Source organism: Puma concolor, unplaced genomic scaffold (genome assembly GCF_028749965.1).
Source record: "Puma concolor isolate L17-30 unplaced genomic scaffold, mPumCon1.1.hap2 unalloc_scaffold_5, whole genome shotgun sequence".
Taxonomy (NCBI): Eukaryota; Metazoa; Chordata; class Mammalia; order Carnivora; family Felidae; genus Puma; species Puma concolor.
The window spans coordinates 6,721-26,466 of record NW_028240258.1 but is presented as its reverse complement, the minus strand read 5'-3'; the positions used below and the strand labels follow the sequence as shown (position 1 = coordinate 26,466).

General features: G+C 54.0%; 2 protein-coding genes across 2 annotated transcripts in view; both read left to right on the top strand.

Moving 5' to 3' along the window:
- LOC112859865 (protein Shroom2-like) overlaps positions 1 to 889 on the top strand; it is a 65,665-nt gene extending 64,776 nt beyond the window's left edge. Inside the window, exon 5 of the mRNA XM_086696576.1 lies at positions 448 to 889. Coding sequence (XP_086552702.1) covers positions 448 to 889 — 442 coding nt within the window. The remainder of the gene's footprint in view (positions 1 to 447) is intronic.
- LOC147571148 (protein Shroom2-like) lies at positions 832 to 19,013 on the top strand. Its single transcript, XM_086696577.1, has 5 exons — positions 832 to 1,030; positions 5,302 to 5,826; positions 6,729 to 6,900; positions 12,993 to 13,265; positions 16,232 to 19,013. Exons 1-5 carry the CDS (start codon positions 939 to 941, stop codon positions 16,496 to 16,498), a joined length of 1,329 nt encoding a protein of 442 aa, XP_086552703.1. The 5' UTR covers positions 832 to 938; the 3' UTR covers positions 16,499 to 19,013.
- Positions 19,014 to 19,746: the final 733 nt, after the last annotated feature.

The following is a 19,746-nucleotide window of genomic DNA, read 5'->3' as shown; positions in this document are numbered from 1 at the left end:
CTCTCTCTCTCTCTGCCCCTCCCCAACACGCTCTCTGTCTCTGTCTCTCTCTGTCTCTCTCTCTCTCTCTCTCTCTCTCTCTCTCTCTCAAAAGTAAATAAACATTGAAAAAAAATTTTAAGAGGTCTGAACCTTTATAAATAACTAAAGTGTGAATTTTCTTGCCCCACAATGCAACTTGTGTGTGCAAGTACATGTTTGTACCTTAAGTGTGTGCGTGTCATTTTAATATTTCCCGTCCTGTTACGTGAGGTAGCAACATGCAGCCTCCTGTGTGTGCTTGGACTGGATACCTCGCGTCACGAACGGCGGGGACAGGTGTGGGAAAACGTATCTGGCTTTCATTCCCGAAAATGAGTTAAGAAGGTCATCGATATCTGGATCTAGTCCCGTTTGGAGAGATGCGGCTTGGCATCGTGCGCTCACTTGTACGCTTTCTCCCTGTAGACAAGCAGATGTCCGACGGCCGGCAAGCGGTGCGGCAGGACAGCAGGACTCCCGGACGCCGGCCCAGCTCGGTCAGCCGTCTCCCGCCTGGGGGGCTCCGGAGGTGCCCCCGGAGGCCCGCGGCCGAGCGGGGACCCTCCCTCGAGACTACAGATCCTCGGAGGGCGCGCCCTCGGCCCCGCACACCCGCGGGCAGGAGCCCAGGCCCTTGAGCGCCGCGCCCGTCCCCAAGCAGCCAGCCCCGCGGAGGCCGCCACCGCCACCGCCGCCCAAGCGTGAGCCCGGGCAGTTGGGGGGCCTGGCCGGCGGCACCCCCAGCGGGCCCCTGCCGTCCCCCGAGGCCACGGACGCGTGCGCCCCCCGCCCGGCCCTCGGCCAAAGGCCCGAAGACGGCGAGCGCGCGGGGCGGCATGTAGACGGGCACCCGGCCGGCCGGGCCTGAGAGCCAAGCCCCGCTCCCTTCCTCGCTGCGGGCCCCGCGCCCGGCCGCCATGGAGACTTCTCGCTCCCCTTCGCCCCAGTTCGCCCCGCAGAAGCTCACGGACAGACCTCCCCTGCTGGTCCAGGACGAGAGTTCCACCAGGTACAGCCCTGGCCCCACGCCTGCCCTTCCCTGGGCTCCCGCGGGAGGTTTCCCGGGCGTCTTTCCTGGGCGGTGTGGGGGCGGTGTCTGGACCCCATGGGGGACAACCCACAGCTCCAGGGGTCAGGTGGATTTTTAACTTGGGGTCGGGGCGGGGGTGCCCTGTTCTCCAGGAGCAAAGGGGATGTGCCACAGGTGCGGACTGTCCTCTGTCCCCGTGGTCCAGGCCCAGCAGTGGTGTGTGCCTTCCCTCCGGGCATCTGCCCGTGAGGGCTGTGCTTTCCCTGAGCACTTGTGTGGTTGGAGAGTCCCGTGTGCAGTAAGCCTGACGCCTTCAGGAGACTTCGGTGTTTTTCATAATGTCCAGTATTTCCACACGTTTTGTAGGTTTATGTTTCTATTTTTGAGAGAGAGTGTGAGCAGAGGAGGGGCAGAGACAGAGACAGGGGGAGATAGAATCGCAAGCAGGCTCCACGCTGTCACCACAGAGCCCCAGCCAGGACTCATGCGGGGCTCATGCGGGGCTCACGCAGGGCCTCACACGGTCAAACTGTGAGATCAGACCTGAGCCCAAATCAAGAGTTGGACGCTTCACCGACTGAGCCACCCAGGTGCCCCAACACATTTTCTTTCTGTGTCATAAGTGAAAAGCAAAGCTGGTATACACATGTTATGAAGGCAGAGGAAAAACCTGTTCAACTCCATGGCGCTGCTGTTAGAATTTCCGACGTGGACTTGTCTGCCGTGCCCGTGGAGACGTTGATAATAAATATGGTCAGGCAGGGACCGACCGGTCCCGAACACTGCATGTTTCCTTTTGCCGTCCTCTCAGAGTGCCTTTGAAGAACTGGGAAAGGGCAGAAGTGCAGAATTTTCATCTTGCTCGCTAGGGCCGTGGTTGTCCATCTGGGGGAGGGTGGCTTTGCCCCCGGGGGGGCATTTGGCTGTGTCTGGAGAGGTTTGGGGGGGTCACAGCTGAAGAGCGAGTGTTGCTTCTGGCATCCAGCGGGCAGAGGCCGGGACGCCTCGCATCCTGCGGTGCACAGGTGAGCCCCGCAGCAGGGAATGCTCTGGCCCCGATGTCCCGTGCTGTCGAATACGGTAGCCACAGTCACATGTGGCCGTAGGAATGGAAGTTAATGAAAAACAAAATAAATTCTGTGCATCAGCTGCACCACGTGTGGTTAATGGCACACATACAATTATTTCCATCATCCCAGAAAGTTCTGTTGGACCTTTTTGTTGTAGAGTCTCAAGCCGTTCTCTTTTTTTTAAGTTCATTGATTTATTTTGAGAAAGAGCATGAGCACGGGAGGGGCGGAGAGAGTGAGAGACAATCCCAAAGCAGGCTCCACGCTCTCAGCACAGAGCCCAACGCAGGGCTCAGACTCCGGACCCAAGAGATCATGTCCTGAGCCGAAATCAAGAGTCAGATGTTAAGGGGCGCCTGGGGGGCTCAGTCGGTTGAGCGTCCGACTTCGGCTCAGGTCATGATCTCACGGTTCGTGGGTTCGAGCCCCGCGTCGGGCTCTGTGTTGACAGCTCAGAGCCTGGAGTCTGTTTCACATTCTGTGTCTCCCTCTCTCTCTCTCTCTGCCCCTCCCCCACTCACGCTGTATCTCTCTCTCTCTCTCTCTCTCAAAAATAAATAAACATTAAAAAAATTTTTTTTTAAAGAGTCAGATGTTTAACCAACTGAGCCACCCAGGCGCCCCTGTTCTTTTCTTTCCACCTTGAAAATAACTTGGCAGAGAGGACACCACTGATAGCATCCTGCATCTCTGCAAGTGTGGCCTCGTAACCACAGCTTCATCTGGGGGCCACGTCTGTGCTCTGTGTCATGCAGACTGTGGGCACCACTGAGATAACCTGTCAGTGGGAGGCAGCGTTATCTGTTCTGAAGGGAAGAAGAAGCAATAACGTGGTCTGTGTGGCGGGCCAAGTGTACGACACTGTTCCAGACGAGCTGGCCTAGGCCTCTCAGGTCGCTCGCTTCTCGGGAGCTGGTCTGAGCTCTGCGGGCTCCTCGGAGAAACAGCCATGTGTTCCCACAGTGCTCGTGACCTGCGTCAGCTCAGGACGTAGGGAGTGGGTTTCATTTTTTCCTTGCCTGAAGCCAGTGTTGATTTTCTCATTCTGTCTTTTCCAGGAGCTTGAGAGGGATTTCAGTAAACAGGGACAGTGCCTATTGAAGATACTGGGGGGTGATGGGTACCCACAGTTTTTAGTGTTCCCACCCATCGTGTCTTTTGGGTCGGAAAAGGTTGCCTGTGCACCATGTCCCCTGCTGTATGAGTGCTCGCAGAGGGCCCGAATCCGGGTCAGTGTCTATACCCAGACCCACATGTGGACACTTTGTTCTCAGGAAGCTCAGTGAGGCACATGGTGGCCGTGCCACCTCCAAGAGCTGCTACCCAGAAAGTCGCTTACAGTGCACTGAATTAGTCACCGTCCCCACGGTGTGCCCCATCGGTCAATCCTGGTATGAGAGCCTGCGATCCCAGTGACCCGCAGGCTGAACAAGAAGCTGGGGAGGGGTCCTGGCCCTGCTCTGTATCCACGGTCAGCTACCGATGGGTCAGCAGGGGAAGGGTCAGGTTCCCCCTGTGTCAGGGCTTCCTGAGCTGCCGATCATTTGGGCTCAGCTCAGAGATACTGTTCTTGGGGCGCCTGAGTGGTTCAGTCAGTTAAGCATCCAACTAAGCGTCTCACAGTGCGTGAGTTCGAGCCCCACGTCGGGCTCTGCATTGATGGCGTGGAGCCTGCTTGGATCGATCCTCTATCCCCTTTTCTCTGCCCTCCCCCACTCTCAAAAATGAATAAACGTTTAAAAATCTAAAAGAAAGGGGTGCCTCGGTGGGGCAGTCAGTTAAGCGTGCAACTTCAGCTCGGGTCATGATCTCACGGTCCCTGAGTTCGAGCCCCACGTCGGGCTCTGTGCTGACAGCTCAGAACGTGGAGCCTGCTTCCGATTCTGTGTCTCCCTCTGTCTCTGCCCCTCCCCCATGTATGCTCTGTCTCTCTCAATGATAAATAAACATTAACAAAAATAATTTTAGAAATAAATAAAAATGTAAAAGAAATTGCCCTGCTCTCTGCTGACTTGGGTCTCTTGAGCAGAGCTGCTCACCTCATCTCCCTCCATGTCCGGCCTCTCCCTCCTTCCAGCTACCCCTTGACCATGAGTGTGCACGCGCTCCTGCCTGCTGGGGTGCCAGCCGGGGTGCAGGGCAGGCTCCCACCTTCACGCGCTGTTGAGCCGTCCCTGTGTGCCAGGCCCTGAGCCCCCAGCAGGAGTGCGGAGAGTGGAGAGCAAGCATTCCTAGCCTCTGAGGGATTTCAGAATGGGCATTCCTACCAAAACAAATGCTTCAACTCGTGTGCTAACACTAGGTAGTTGACTTTTTTACTTATTTGTTTTTCCAACATTTGTTCATTTTTGAGAGAAAGAAAAGTGTGAGTGGGAAAGGGACAGAGAGAGGGGGAGACACAGAATCGGAAGCAGGCTCCAGGCTCCGAGCTGTCAGCACAGAGCCCGACACGGGGCTCGAACCCATGAGCCGTGAGATCATGACCTGAGCCGAAGTCGGACGCTCAGCCGACTGAGCCACCCAGGTGCCCCTAGGTAGCTTACTTTTAAATCTTTAACAGTTGTCCGGGGATTTTTTGCTTAAACTTCAAACGATCCTCTGCTCCCCCATCTGCCCCTACCCCACTTGCACTTTCTTTTTCAAAAATAAACACTAAAAGAAAAAAAACATAGGCAATCTTTCTAGAAGTCTCCCGGTGGCCCCAGAACCACGCAGGCACCCGTGGGTACGTACTGGCCCTGCTTTGAGAGGCAGCGAGGGAAGGCTTTAATGATGACTGTGAAAGGAAGCCTGTTGCAGGTTCCCCGACAAAGGAGAATGTCACCGAGCAGGGCCTGTTAATGTTTGCACTATTATCCACATGAAAACGCATGTTAAACCACCCTCCTCTCAGTCAGCAAGCCCAGGGATACACCCCCGGCTCCCCTAGGGGTGTGGGTGATTTTGAAAATGGAAAAGGTGTCCAGACGCTCAGAGTCAGGAACGCAGGCCTCCTCGACCTCCATTCCCCGTCCTGGGTCTGTGATCACAGAGGCTCCTTCCAGCTCAGTGGCCAAAGGTCTTTGAGCCTGGGTTCCCCAGCCGGAAGAGCAGGTGAGAGACCAGCGGGTTTCTCTCCTGGGTAGGCGTCGACGGCAGGGCTCACTTTGCGTTTTCAGCACACGGCTCTTCTCTTTCCAGAATCGAGCGGGTGATTGACAACAATACCACTGTGAAGATGGTGCCCATCAAGATTGTGCACTCGGAGAGCCGGCCTGAGAAGGAGAGCCGCCAGGGCCTGGCCCGCGCCACCGAGCTGCCCACACTGCCCAGCGGGCTGGAGAAAGACCACATCAAGACCCTCAGCACCTCGGAGCAGTTCTACTCCCGCTTCTGCGTGTACAGCCGCCAGGGCGCCGAGCCCCAGCCCCAGCACCCCGAAGCCCCCGCGCCCACTGCCAAGGACAGCGGGCCCTCTCCGCCCGGGTTCAGCTACATGAAGACCAAGGAGAGGACAGCCGAAGACCTGAAGTCAGAAGAGCTGGCCCGGGAGATCGTGGGCAAGGAGAAGTCTCTGGCCGACATCCTGGACCCCAGCGTGAAGATCAGAACCACCATGGACCTGATGGAGGGGATCTTCCCCAAAGACGAGCACCTGCTGGAAGAAGCCCAGCAGCGGAGGAAGCTGCTCCCCAAAGTCCCCTCTCCTGGGACCACGGACGAGAAGTGAGTAAGCACCGCCTTCAGGTGCGCGGTGTGGCCACTTGGTGTGCTTCTCCCTCTTAGCATCTGGTTCGCTCCAGGGGGCAGGTGGCTTCTCCGTGTGTCTGTTTTCATGATTGCTTCTGGGGGGCAGGTTTCCGAAAGTACTGCCCAGTGCTTAGCACGTTTTGGCCATCCGGGGACCCTCCCAAAAGAAGCGCTAAGGCCCGTGGCTGGGGATGACGACTCTGAGGCCTGGCAAAGATGCGAGGATAGCGCAGCTCCTGCGATGCCCGCAGGCGCCTCTCAGAAGACAGCGCTTCTCAGCTGGGCCGTCGTCTCCCTCCAGGGGACACTTGGCAATGTCCGGGTACGTTTTTAGTTGTCGCCCCCGCGAGGTGCTCCCGGCATCCTGTGGGTGGAGACAGGGAGGCTGCCCAACACCCTGCGGTGGACAGGACACCCCCACAGCCCCAGATGTCAGTCACGAAGGCTCCTGAACGTCATAGTTATTAAGGAGGCTTTCTGTTCCCACTTGTGGAACGGAGTGAACGGATGCATTTCCATGGTTTGGGGGAACGTGCTTTGCGTCCTGTCTCATTCCGTGGGCCGCCTGCACAGGCGTGTGCTCACATCTGTCCTGTTTATGTCCGTTGTGTCCATACACGTCGTTAACTGGCGGTAGGTGGGAGTGCCCGTGAGATGCCCGAGAGAGGGGCAGAGGGGGTGAGTCGGATCAAAGCAAGAGGGAGCAGACATGGCTGCAGACAAGGGCTGCCCCTCCGCCCCCCTTTGGTGGTCCCATCCCCCGGCTGTTGTCTTTTGGTTAGCGGCCCCATTGGCTCGTCGGGACCGAGGCCGTGAGCTGGAAGGGGGCACGTGCGCGTAGGGTCCCAGCCAGCTGCGGTTCTGACCTTTTTACGTAGGAGAGAGGAGCCGAGCGTGCCGGCGGCCATGTCCCTGGCCACCAGCTCCACGTACTACAGCACTTCGGTCCCCAAGGCGGAGCTGCTGATCAAGATGAAGGATCTGCAGGAGCAGCAGGAGCCCGAGGAGGATTCGGGGAGCGACTTGGACCACGACCTGTCAGTGAAGAAGGTAGGAAAGGCCGTGGTCAATGAAATCGTGCTCGTTGCCAGAGAAGGGGCCGCACGTCTCAGTCCAAGTAATCTGTCCCTTCCACCCTAGTTAAAATGCTGCGGACTTCATTCTGTGACCTTCAGCAAGTTACCTGTTCTCTTTGAATATCAGGTTCTAATACCTGCCGCCAGGAGATCATAGTCCCCACATAGTGCTTGTAAAGTGCTTTGTCCTCCAAGCAGCGGCATTTCTTGGCTCCTAGAACTCCCAGGCGCTTAGGGATACAGCAGGAGACCAAACAGAACGGAGCCCTTCCTTTCCAGAGGGGAGCCTCTGTTCAGCCCACATGAAAACAAATACACAGTAGGGGGTCGGCACACTGCATGCAGCCTGTGGGCCAAACCTGGTTTTGTGAGCAAAGTTGTATTGACACACAGGCACATTTATTCACTTAGAGATGCTCTCTGGTGGCTTTCCTTCCACAGAAGCAGGGTTGAGTAGTTGCAGCTGACCACGCCACCTGGAACGTCGAGGATCTTTACTGTCTACCCCTTTATGGAAAGAGTTTGCCAACGTTTAATGTGGTACACTGGATGGTGAGAGAGTTAAAACAGAGTGAAAGAATCGAGTGAAACAAAGGAAGGTGATTCTAGAGAGGGCTCCGGCGAGGGGATGATTGAACAGCGACCTAGAGTGGTGTGAAGGGTGAGCCCCGTGGATGTCTGGGTGCACTGGGGGAAGGGGACCAGCCGCTGCGAAGGTCCTGAGGTGGTAGGCTCGTGACACATTGGAGAAGCAGCAGTGGCTTTAGCTGGAGCTATGTGGACCAGGAGGGTAGGACTGGAGATAAAGTCAGAAATGAGGTCAGGGACTACATAGTGAGTGGCCATGAGGTCATGGTAGGGACAGCATTACTGCTGTCAGTGTCAATGTCATTACTGCTCTATTAGCTTTAAATCTCCATGATCTGTCAGCACGCCAGACCCGTGGCATCTAGGTGATTACCTAGTTTTTTAGGAAGGCCTTAGCATTAAACGGATGACGGGATTGCCAAAGAAAGTCCGTTTCGGAGGCTAGCACGTACTCTTTATTCCAGGGCCTTGAGCCCGTCAAATACTACCAGGGAAAGAAAAGGAGGGAAGCAGGCTTTTGTGAGCATTTGCCATATGCTTAGTACTTTGGAAAACTGCTTTCATAAAAAAACACTTTTTCTTTTTCTTTAACAAAAATCTTCCCAAAAGATTATGCGTATATAGTTCGTGGTTTAAAAACACCACTGGCTGATTTCAGATATAATAGAAGAAATACTGTGACCCATGCATGAGAGAAATTCACTTTCAGTTTGGGGAATATTTGCTTTTTTGTTCAAGGGAATTAAAGGGCATAAAAGATAAGAATTTTAGTCCTGGGCTTGTATCTGGCTTCCAATCACATATCCAATTTCTTTCTTTTTTCTTTCTTCTTTTTTAATGTTTATTTTTGAGAGAGAGAGACAGACAGACCAAACATGAGCCGGGGAGGGGGAGAGAGAGAGAGGGACATGCAGAATGTGAAGCATGCTCCAGGTTCTGAGCTGTCAGCACAGAGCCCGACGTGGGGCTCGAACCCGCGAACCGCAAGATCATGACCTGAGCCGAACAAAGTCAGACTCTTTTTACGACATGGCCTTGTTTCTCGTGCTGTGATGAGTTTGGGGTGGGGCACGTCCTGGTACTGCCCAGCCTTCATCTGGGTGGCTCTTTTCTCTTTCTGCTTTTGGGAGGCTCAAGTTGCTGGGCAACTGCCTCACCTTAGATGACTGCTTTGGGATTGAGATGAATCCCTGTGAACTTGGCTCCTGACAGCCTACTCCCCGCCCACCCCCCCCAACCTACTCCACATGATTATATTCTTGGGTTTTTTTAATGTTTATTTATTTTGGAGGCCGGAGGAGCAGCAAGAGAGGGGGCCAGAGGATCCGAAACAGGCTCTGAGCTGTCAGCAGAGAGCCTGATGCAGGGCTCGAACTCACGAACTATGAGATCATGACCTGAGCTGAAGCCAGACTCTCAACCGACTGAGCCACCCAGGCACCCTCGCATGATTAAATTCTTAACCCAACTGACATATCTTATTCCAGATGCAAATGTTGAGTAATTTCACAGTAAACGGCAAATGCTATAAATCACAGTTCTCTATGGTGTTAGTGACTCAGTAATCCTGCTTTTCGACTTGATTTGACAAAGGCAACTGGCACCCTGTCTTTTCAGCCTTCTTCCCATAACCCACAAATACACTGTGTCGTGTGGTTGTACAAAGTGTTCACGGTGGGGAGAAGGAGGTCCGTGCCGTGTGGATGTACCTGATGGGCCATAACGGTAGAGCGGCTTGACCCCGAATCGCATGTGGACCCACGTGCCCAGAGGGACCTTGGCTGTCATGGTCCCAGCATCGCTGCATGCTCACAGAGCCCGAGTGCCAAATCGGGTGACCCTGTGTTTTAGGAGAAGGCTGAGGACACAGGGATGCAGAGAGGGAATTCTGGTGGCTGGTTGGAAGCATTACCCCAGGAAGGCGAAATCCATTTTTACACCCGAGGCGGCTCAGGCACACTCTGCCCAGAAAGAGGCCCAACTGAGATATGGGATTCTTCAGCAGAAGCAGACACTCCATGGTCAACATCTGGAATCTGAGGGTTGTGGTTCTTCCCTGGAACTTAGACGTGGGCATGAGGCCCAGAGAGAAAAGACCTCATTCCCCCCACAGAGGGGGACAAAAGTAGGTGTGCGGGGGGCACCGGAAACAGAGGTAAGGGGCAGGAGTGCACCTGCTGTGAGACCCAGGGTGGGCGGGGCGGGGGGGGGGGTGGCTGGCCTCTGCCACCACTTACTCTCCCCCCAGGCCCTCTTGAATGCCATGTGCTGCAGAACACAAGCGGATGGGCTCGCGCGAGGCTCATCTGACGTGGCGGGTGAGGCCTGCTGCACCCCGGCTGGTGCTGATAACCAGTGATCCGCATGCTTCCTGGGCCAGGCCTTGTTCCAAGATCCCTGAAAGTCAGCGTCTGGCCCTTTATGGAAGAAGGGGAGGGTATTTCTAATAAAACTTTACGCAAGACGTATAAAGGAATCAGAGGAATTTGGGCTCCTTCCAGAACGTCCAGCTTCAAGTTCGCTCAGCTGTTACTGCAGGTTTTGAAGGCGCATATCATGCATTGGTGTGAAATCTTTATCACGATAATTGCTAAAGAAGAATGAAACAGGAAAATTACCAGAAGCCCTGGCTAGGGGTCCTCACACATCCACAATCCTCTGAATTGCTTGAGGGGTTCACTCGGGTTACGGGTTGCCTGCAGGTGAGAATTTGGAAGGTTCTCCATCCCTACAATCCATTTTGTGCTCTTCCCTCAAGTTATGAGTATCTGAAAAAGGCCATCTTAGCCATGGGACTCGAAGTTGACTTAAACCGTCTCCCCAGATAGGTAGGTAACCAGACGCACCGAGACACCCACATTCTGAGAGAAAATATCAGAGAAGTGTAGACGCATACAGCTTTACATTAGTGAGGGAAGGGGCGCCTGGGTGGCTCAGTCAGTTGAGCGTCTGACTGCGGCTCAGGTCGTGATCTCACAGTTTGTGGGTTCAAGCCGCGCATCGGGCTCTGTGCTGACAGCATGGAGCCTGGAGCCTGCTTCGGAATCTGTGTGTTTCTCTGTATCTGCCCCTCCTCTGCTCTCCCTCCCTCTCTCTCAAAATAATAAGTAAAATAAATAAATTAGTGAGGGAAGACTAACTAGAACCTGACCCGAAAAAGCCCAAAGCAGTTTATAAATTCCATGTTGGGTGTCTTAGGAGAAAACCCATGCCAATTAATCTGCAGTGAGGATGAGGACGGCTCTCCTCTGAAACCGCTTGCCATCTTAATCTGCAGGATACCCAGACATTGCGATAAGCCCTGGGCAGATTGAACCACGAGCAGGCAGTGCCCATGCCTTTCCAGGCCGTGGACTTACCATCATACGTACTTGTGCGCGCGCATCAACGCCAGATGGGGATTCTCGTCAGCGTCTCCTCCGTAGACAAAGCGGACACGTCATCGGCTCCTGCAAAGCGTGCGATGGCTTGCTCGTGGTTCAGCGTGTCTTTCGTGCCGCCGTGTGACTTTGCCCACCTAAACTGTCATCGGGACAGGCGTTTTTTGTTTTTGAATTTTTGTTAACGTTTACTTATTTTTTAGAGAGAGAGTGAGGCAGAGCACGAGCGGGGAAGGGGCAAAGAGAGAGGGAGACACAGAGTCTGAAGCAGGCTGCAGGCTCTGAGCTGTCGTCTCGAGCCCACAAACCGTGAGATCACGACCAGAGCTGATGTCGGCCACTTAACCGACTGAGCCACCCCGGCGCCCCCATGACAGGCGGGTTCCATCCGACTGTTGTCTGTTAAGCCAGGGCAACTTCTCAGCCTGCACGCAGGACTGCTGATACCTGCCAAGTAAAGGTACCTACCGCAAGCCGCCAGGCTGGTGATTGTCACGCAGGCACGCGTTCAGCTTTCGTGTCAGTCCTGGAGGTGCGGGTTCCTTTTCCCCTGTGCAGCCAAGATCACAGTCCTGGAGAGCTTAATGAGACGTCGCTCCCTCCGGGCGGGTGACTTCTCTCCGCTCGGCTCTGCCAGCTCCCTGTGGGGTTGGAGTCTGTAAAGGGCCCAGGACACGCGGTGACGGTGTGGGGGGACTTCATAGGTCCACTTTCTATACGTGGCGTTCCTTGTTGCAGCAGGCTGAGCTGAACATCCTAACTGGACGTGAGCGTTCACATTCTGCAGGCTTCATTTGGGTTTGTGCACCTCGGCGCTGTGGCGTGCGGGGGTTCACGTGGGCTGTGTGTGGTTCAGCACGTGGGGGTGAACGCCCTGGCGCTTCTGCTGCGGGTGGGCCTGACGGCACGCAGACATGCGTGCTCAGAAGACCGTGGTTTTGGCAGCCTGGGCTCACCTGTTGCGTTCCTTTAGAGCCATCCCTGTGCGTTTCCCCAGATCTACCAGAGGAGGCAGACCATCTTTGCCGCTCAAATCCTGCCACTTCAGCGGGAAGGCCAGTTTATATGTTTGGTTTTTATTTTTGCCCCTTTAAGAGATAATCACTTAAAGGGCCTGTGGAAAAGGGGGGTGGGGAACTCATGTTTAATGGTCAGAGTGTCAGTTGGGTAACATGAGGCGGTTCTGGAGATGGGCGGTGGTCACGGTTGCCCATGACGTGAATGTACTTAATGCCACAGAGTGCTACGCTTAAAATCGCATAAAATGATAACTTGTGAGACGTATATCTTGCCATATTTAGTTTGTTTTATTTTATCTAAAATATTTTTTTAATGCTTTTGTTTTTGAGAGAGAGGGGGACAAAGCATGAGTGGGGGAGGGACAGAGAGAGAGAGAGAGAGGGGGGCACAGAATCCAGAGCAGGCTCCAGGCTCTCAACTGTCAGCAGAGCCCGACTCGGGGCTCGAACCCACAAACCGTGATCATCACCTGGGCCAAAGTCGGGCTCTTAACCGACTGAGCCACCCAGACGCCCCTTTCTTGCCATATTTTTAAAAAGGTAGTAATATATGTGCATTTCGGTCACATTCAAATCAGGTTACTCTCAAAAGACTTTTAATTTTACTGACATCCCTTTATTTGTTTTACCTTTAAGTTGCTAGTTGTGTGTGAAGCATACGTTTAAATCACGCCATTCAGTAGCAGGCGTGAGACTCCATAACTTGTGTACGTGTCAGTTCTTGCACTGGAAGATTGCAGACTATGAAGCACAGAATCTCACGTGGGCCCCGAGAATCCCGGCCAAGGTGAAGATGAAATGAGGTTTATCTCGAGGGGCCACGTCCTACCTATCGCTGTGTGATAGGACACTAACGGGAGGAGACTAGGTTAGTTTCGTGTCTAAATGTCACGCCAGGGACTTCACCAGGAGTTGTTCTCCCTCCCCGGGTCTTAGAAAGCCTCTCTTAGAAAGTTGATGCGAAATCAACTCTTCCCCACGCGGGTCACTTACGTGAGACCACAGGGCCCGGGCAGCCGCTGCAGGTGCCAGGTCGGGTCACCCTAACGAGTGTTTGCATGCCCCCCTGTGCCCTACAGCAGGAGCTCATCGAGAGCATCAGTCGCAAGCTGCAAGTGCTTCGGGAAGCCCGGGAGAGCCTGCTGGAGGACACCCGTGCCAACAGCGCACTGGGGGACGAGGTGGATGCCATCGCCAAAGACGTGTGCAAACCCAACGAGTTTGACAAGTTCCGCATGTTCATTGGGGACCTGGACAAAGTGGTGAACCTTCTGTTGTCGCTGTCGGGCCGTCTGGCGCGGGTAGAAAACGCCCTCAATAATTTGGATGACACTACTTCTCCTGGTGATCGGGTAGATACAACGTGCCTGACCTGGACTCGGCGGGGGGCGGGGCGGGAGGTGGTTGCGGGAAGGTTCCGCGTGGGGCGTCATGAGTTGGTGCCCTGAAGCCTCACACGGTCCCTGCGGCGGCCTGTGCACCTCCCAGCGCAGGACGCCTTCGGGTGTCCAGGGCTGTCCCTCACTTTGCTGGTAACTGAGGGAGACAGGTGCTGGGGGGTGTGGTGGGCAGGGCCTGACAGGCGTGGTCATGGGACTGCAGGGCTGCTGTGATGTTCAGGAAGAACTGTGGGCTCCTTTTCACATCTTCTCACCTGTTCCCACGGATCATTACTGATAAGCGTCTCTTCCTAGGAAATAGTCTCTTTCGCCTTTCTTGACCATGCGTGTAAGTGGGTCTCACTGAGAATGGAATGTGATTTTTTGCTGCTTTTAACAGGAGTGCACACGGCAGTCTGGAAGCAGTCGAGGACTTGTCTGCCTCTTCTCCCTCTCTTGAGGTGTGCAGCCTGGAACGTGTCTCTTAGGGGGTTTGCAGAATGCAGGAAGTAATAGCCCCCTTGTTGGCTTCACTTCCTGGGTCAAAAATCAGTAGAACATGGAGTTTGCTTCTCTGTGTAGGCCCTCAAATGATCATCTTTATTATTAATAAGGCTCCTTCTCTGAAAGGGGAGCGGAAGAGTTAGCCCTCTCCCTTACCCTAGGTGAGAGCGCTTTCAGGCGACCTAAATGTTCTCGAGCGCGGCTCGCAGACGTTGTCGTTCTGTGCTTAGCTAAGTCATTGATGACTACCGTTTGAACGTACTGGATAAGCATTGACAAAATAGCCGGGACCCTTGGATGATGTTCAGATTCCACTTTCTGATTTCCTCGTCTTTGCCACGTGTATCTGAGGAGAGGAAGATAACACGAGGGGTGCCTGGGTGTCTCCGCCTGTTGAGTGTCCGACTGGCTCAGGTCATGATCTGTGGTTCGAGCGTTGGAGCCCCGTATTGAGCTCTCTGCTGTCAGCACAGAGCCTGCTTGGGAGTCTCTCTCTCTCTCTGCTTCTACCCCACTCAAGTGTGCTCTGTCTCTCTCAAAAATAAAAATATTCTTAAAAAAAAAACTTGAACAAGAAAGAGATTCGTTTATACATAATTGGAATGTTCTCGAGTATTGATTTAAGTGACCAACTAGTGTGGTCTTTGCAGCTCAGCTCCTCTATAATCTATCTTTCCCTCCGTGTGGGTGGAATGGACAGGTACTTTATTTAGAATTTGGGGATGATGAAGGAATGCCAACGCTAAGGACCACGCACGTGGTCCTCCTGAGCACCAGGCTCTGGAGCCCTCAGCACGTCCCGGGGGCTCCCTGGGAATGGAGTGTTGCATTCCCCCAGCCAGGGGCAGTGAGGAGGCCCCGTCTCCAGCAGGGTTGGCGTTGGAGGAAAATCTGCGTCAGGCAGTGGAAGTTTGGAGACGCTAAGGTTTTCAGAGACACCATAGTAACTAGTTAAAAGACACGGCAGAACGTTTTCTGAGGCTCCCTCCATCTTTCCAGACAGAAAATGTCCCCATCAGGTCCTCTCCCAGCCTCTGCAGCCTCCTGTCCCTAGTCAGCCTGACTGGTTTTGCTTTAAGTTTTTATGTATTTATTTTGAGAGAGAGTTCCTGCACACACCAGCGTGGGAGGGGCAGAGAGAGAGGGAGAGAGAGAATCCCAAGGCTCTCTCCCCTGATGCGGGGCTGGGACTCACAAGCCACAAGATCGTGACCTGAGCCAAAATTCAAGAGTTGGACACTTACCTGACAAAGCCGTGCAGGCGCCCCAGCCTGACTGATGTTAATAATCCAAAGCGCACTTCTAGGGTCTGTTAGCACCTGTTTCCCTTTGGGTTTAACGGATTTGCTTTGCCTCCTCTTTGCGTGAGAATTCTCTGTGCGCGTGACCTGAAGAGGGCGGTGTTGCACGGGAGTGGGCAGGGGACCTGACGCCCACCAAGACACTTTCTGCTTAGTGACCCGCCCACCAAGACACTTTCTGCTTAGTGACCCGCCCACCAAGACACTTTCTGCTTAGTGACCCGCCCACCAAGACACTTTCTGCTTAGTGACAGTGGCCACTCACGTTCATCGCGCTCTTTCTGTGTGCGGGCGTTTTACAGAGAGCCGCCGCATGCTGGACTCTCACCGTGGCTGTTGGTAACTGTGCGTGGCCACGTCGCAAAGTGGCAGAATGAGAGCGGCTGTCCTGCTGTCCAAGTAAAAATCACACGGAGGAAATGAAGCCCCGGCCTCCCCCAGCCGACGGTGGGAGACTGAATGCACTCATCTCTTCCTTTCTTAGTTTTCGTTAAACTTAGAGAAGGCAGGGACCGTTAGGTGTGTATTTTGCGGAGAGACGGTGCGGCTGTGAGCGCCACATTTTAGGAACGGGATCGTCCGTGTCCCCCATAGCGGGCCCCGTGCGGGGAGCCGGGGAGTCTCCCCCGTCTCCCTGCGTCTGTTCTGCCTGTCCTTGCTCCCTCACGCGTGCCCTGCAGGCTCGCCCAGGGGCTCTTCTCCTGCGGAAGGGTGTACACACCCCGCTCCGCGAGTTCTCCGGAATCCGCGCCTTTTGCTGCCTTTGCCGCGGTGTTGTCACGGGCAGGCCTCTGACGCGCGTGGGATCCCTAAGTCCTTTACACCTTTGGAGGCTCTCAGAATTCTGTCCTTACCTGTCCGGGGACAGCTGCCCTCATCAAGGCTGTTCCTCTGAGCCGTTCCAGGCCAGTGGGAAGAAATGGGAGGCGGGACGAGCCTGTGAGCTCTCGAGGAAGGGCTGGGGCCAGCCGCGCCCGAGTATCTCCGTGCAGAGGCCGTCAGACCCCTGGTCCCTAACCTGGCGTCAGGGTGTCCCCTGAGGCAGCCCGCAGCGTGGCCGGCAGCTTGTGGCGGCCACCCGGGGCCCCTGCTCTCGCCCTCGTCCTCAACGGGCTTGTCTCTCTCTCTCCCCAGCAATCGCTGCTCGAGAAGCAGCGGGTCCTCATCCAGCAGCACGAGGACGCCAAGGAACTGAAGGAGAACCTGGACCGCTGGGAGCGGATCGTGTTCGACATCCTGGCCAGCTACCTCAGCGAGGAGAGCCTGGCCGACTGCGAGCACTTCGTGAAGATGAAGTCCGCCCTCATCATCGAGCAGCGCGAGCTGGAAGACAAGATACACCTGGGCGAGGAGCAGCTCAAGTGTCTGTTCGACAGCCTGCAGCCAGAAAGAGGCAAATAGGAGGGCCCTCCCTGGCGGAGGCCGGAAAGTGCCCCTCTGAGCTCGGTTCCGGAGGATGCACGCGGAGACCCCAGCCGGTATTTCTGTCCTGCAGCCCGAGTCGTCCCCTAGCGGGATGGCTGCTTTAGAGAAGCAATAACTTCCGTGTGTGTTTGTGATGATCTATTTAATGTGTTTTAGCTTCCCCGTTGAACGCTGAGCAGAACATCTCACCATTAGCCATTTTGCTTTGCCGGTTACCACACGTGGCCCAGCCTCCGGAGGGTGGCGGGTTCCCGCAGTATAGACTGTGTAGTGCATGCAAGTGGTCCTTCTCACTGGTAGGTGTGCCCTTCCTCCCGTCTTCACATCCTGAACCAACCGCCCAGGAAGCAGCCTGAGTGAGTCTTGAAGGCGCATGAGCGGGGAACCCCTGGCTCCCGTCATACCCTGCGATTCCTTACCCTGGGAAGCGTGGGCTGCCCCGTCGTACCCCATTCGTCCGATGGTGTGGACCCTTCCTCGTCCTTCATTCATTGTCTCCCAGCAAAACCATGATGATATGATGACAAGTTACTAACCTTTTGGAAAGGGGAATGGTTTCCCAGTGGTTAAAAACCCACTGTGAAATGAACACCTTATGTGTTGGCTTCATGCATCCTGAAATCGCCACAGAAAGAATCGTGTGCATGCTTTAAAACACGCGCACAGCACAAGCAGCTTCAGTCCTGACGTCACGGTTCACGTGATCTTTTCCTGCAAAGTGAAAGTCCTCGGTCAGTAGTGTGTCCAGTAGGAGTGATGTGCTCGCTAGATACTTGTTTCATGAGACCAACAGCATATTTCTGAAATTACCTTCTGCCTGTAACACTTACTTTGTGTGCGTATGGTTGTTAGTGACAATTGGCTACGTTTCTGTTTTTGCCTCTTTAAATCTATTGCCATGCTGTAAGGGTTACTTTCCATTTACTTGTAAGAACCTTTCCTCTCTGCGCTTTCAGAGGCCCCATGGAGTATTACAACTCCCAAACCCGATCTTTTTCTGCCACAGTTTATACATTCTGTCCCCTGTTTATTAGCTGAAACCGCAAGTTTCTCAAGAGAGTCTGCTCACTAAGAAGACACTGTCATGCTGTCAGTTTCCAGTGGACAAGTCACAGACTGGGAGGAAAGATGTGCTAATCATGTCTATGACAAAGGATCTAGAACGTGTGAAGAACTTTCAGAAGCAAGAGAACAAACAGCTGGTTAGTACATGGGCAAGAAACATAACTCGGTGCTTCAGCACAGAGGCCGTGTGCACGGGCAATAAAATAAGCACGTGGAAAGACATTCAACCGCCATCGGCTTGGTTGTAACGTCCGTTTAATCTACGCCAATGTAGAGCTTCTTCACAGATGCTCACCCGATTAAACGCGTGGTAAATGGCAGGACAGCCCCTTGGACGACATCATGTTGAAGTGATGATCGGACGTTTGGTTGATCGAGGGATCATTTGGATCCTCGTTTCCCCTATTCCCGTGAAAGTTTTCCGACAGGTGGGGACACGTCCCTTTGTCCGCGGCGACGGTTGCCTTCCCAGAACACACGTGCACACAAATGTCTTAACAGACCGCTGTCTGTACTCGATGAGCCAGAGGTGGGGAGGTGGACTTCTGAGCCACGGCACTGACGTCTCTGCACCCCACGGGGGTCCCAAAGTGGCAAGCTTCGGTAACGCACGCAATAAACCCTCTTTTTGGCAATCCACTCATGCCAGAAAGCTCCATGCCTTTTCAGAAGTTTCCAGTCCTATTGAATTAAGCGATTTCTGACTTGAAAAAAAATCCCCATCCTGCCAATGACGTGTCCTCCTTTCCTCCTGCTGTAGTCCCTTCCTGTGAAAACTGGTCACTTCAGAGAAGGTGAAGTTGGCTGTCCACGGACCTCTGTCATTCTCCCTCAGGGGGACAAACACAGTAATTTCAGCGTGTTTTGCTTTTAATTTAGACAAAGCGTTTATCTGTGATTCTTTCCCCTCGAATACAGTATTGTGAATCATTCTGATGATATATATGTAAAATGTGAGTAACAGGAGGTGTGTGTCTCTATCCAGCCTTTTAGGTCTTTTGAGGACCTTCTCTTACACACAGCAATATACAGTGCTCTGCCCCCCTTGCCGCGAAGCACATGGGGTCACTGTCCTGTACCTTCCCCTGTTTGCCTCTTCAGCGTCTAGTCAGCAGGGACCCAAAGATTCCAGTGAGTCGATGTACATATCTTTGTACATAGCTATGTTATTGCATACAACAATCTGGTGCTAATGTTGTGCCCTTGGCATTCTTAGGTGGCGGCTGATTCCTCCCCCTCTGTTGTAGCACAGCTGTGGAATGCTCTGTATGGCGAGATTTCAGTCAGGGGTATGGCCTGTGGCTTTTATCCTGCAGTCCAGTGTGGAAAATGTATACGTATTTCATGCTCGACCCTTACCACTTAGCTCTCATCGTATCGTCCTGCTTGACTTTTAACAGAATAAATGTGTCTTTGAGTGAATGGAGCGTGTCTTTGACTTACCTATGTTCTATCTTTTTTTTTTTTTTTTAATCAAACTGTCCTCACCATAGGTCAAATTCTTAAGCCACTGATAAATTGTGGGATGGATTCTCTATATGTGTGTAACTTTAGGCCAGCCTAGCTAAAGCTGATCAGTTTACAGGCAGGCAAAAGTCAGGGGCCACAGGTTGTATCAGTTAGCCGTGGCCACAGTTATGCTGTGTAACAAGCAACTGTGAGATCTCAGTGTGCAGTACGGTATCTCTTTAGCTCACGCGTGCGGCGATCATGGTACTCTGCTCCGTGTGTCTCTCGTGTTTCTCCTGGAACTGGCAGCCTGGCCTGGGGAAGTCAGTGGCGGATGCATGAGAGAACCGACCCGGGCACAAAGGTGTTTTTCCACATACCGGATTATATCACACCGCTAACCTTCCATTGCCAAAGCAAGCCCCACAGCTGAACTCAGAGAGGTGGTGGGATGTGCCCCACCTCTTCGGTGGGAGGAGCCGTGTCGTCACGTGGCAGAGTGTGGACACCAGGTGTGAAGAATTCGGGCCACTGATGAGCTGCATCTCCCACACCGGCATCTGCTATGATGGGGTAGCACTCAAGCGTCCTGGACCCAGAAGCCACATCCCCAGGGCGAGGCCACCTCTGCCGCTCCCTAGTCGTATGGCCGTGACCAAGGTACTCGGGCTCTCCGAGTTTCATCCTGTGTCACTGGAGAAGGCCTGGGA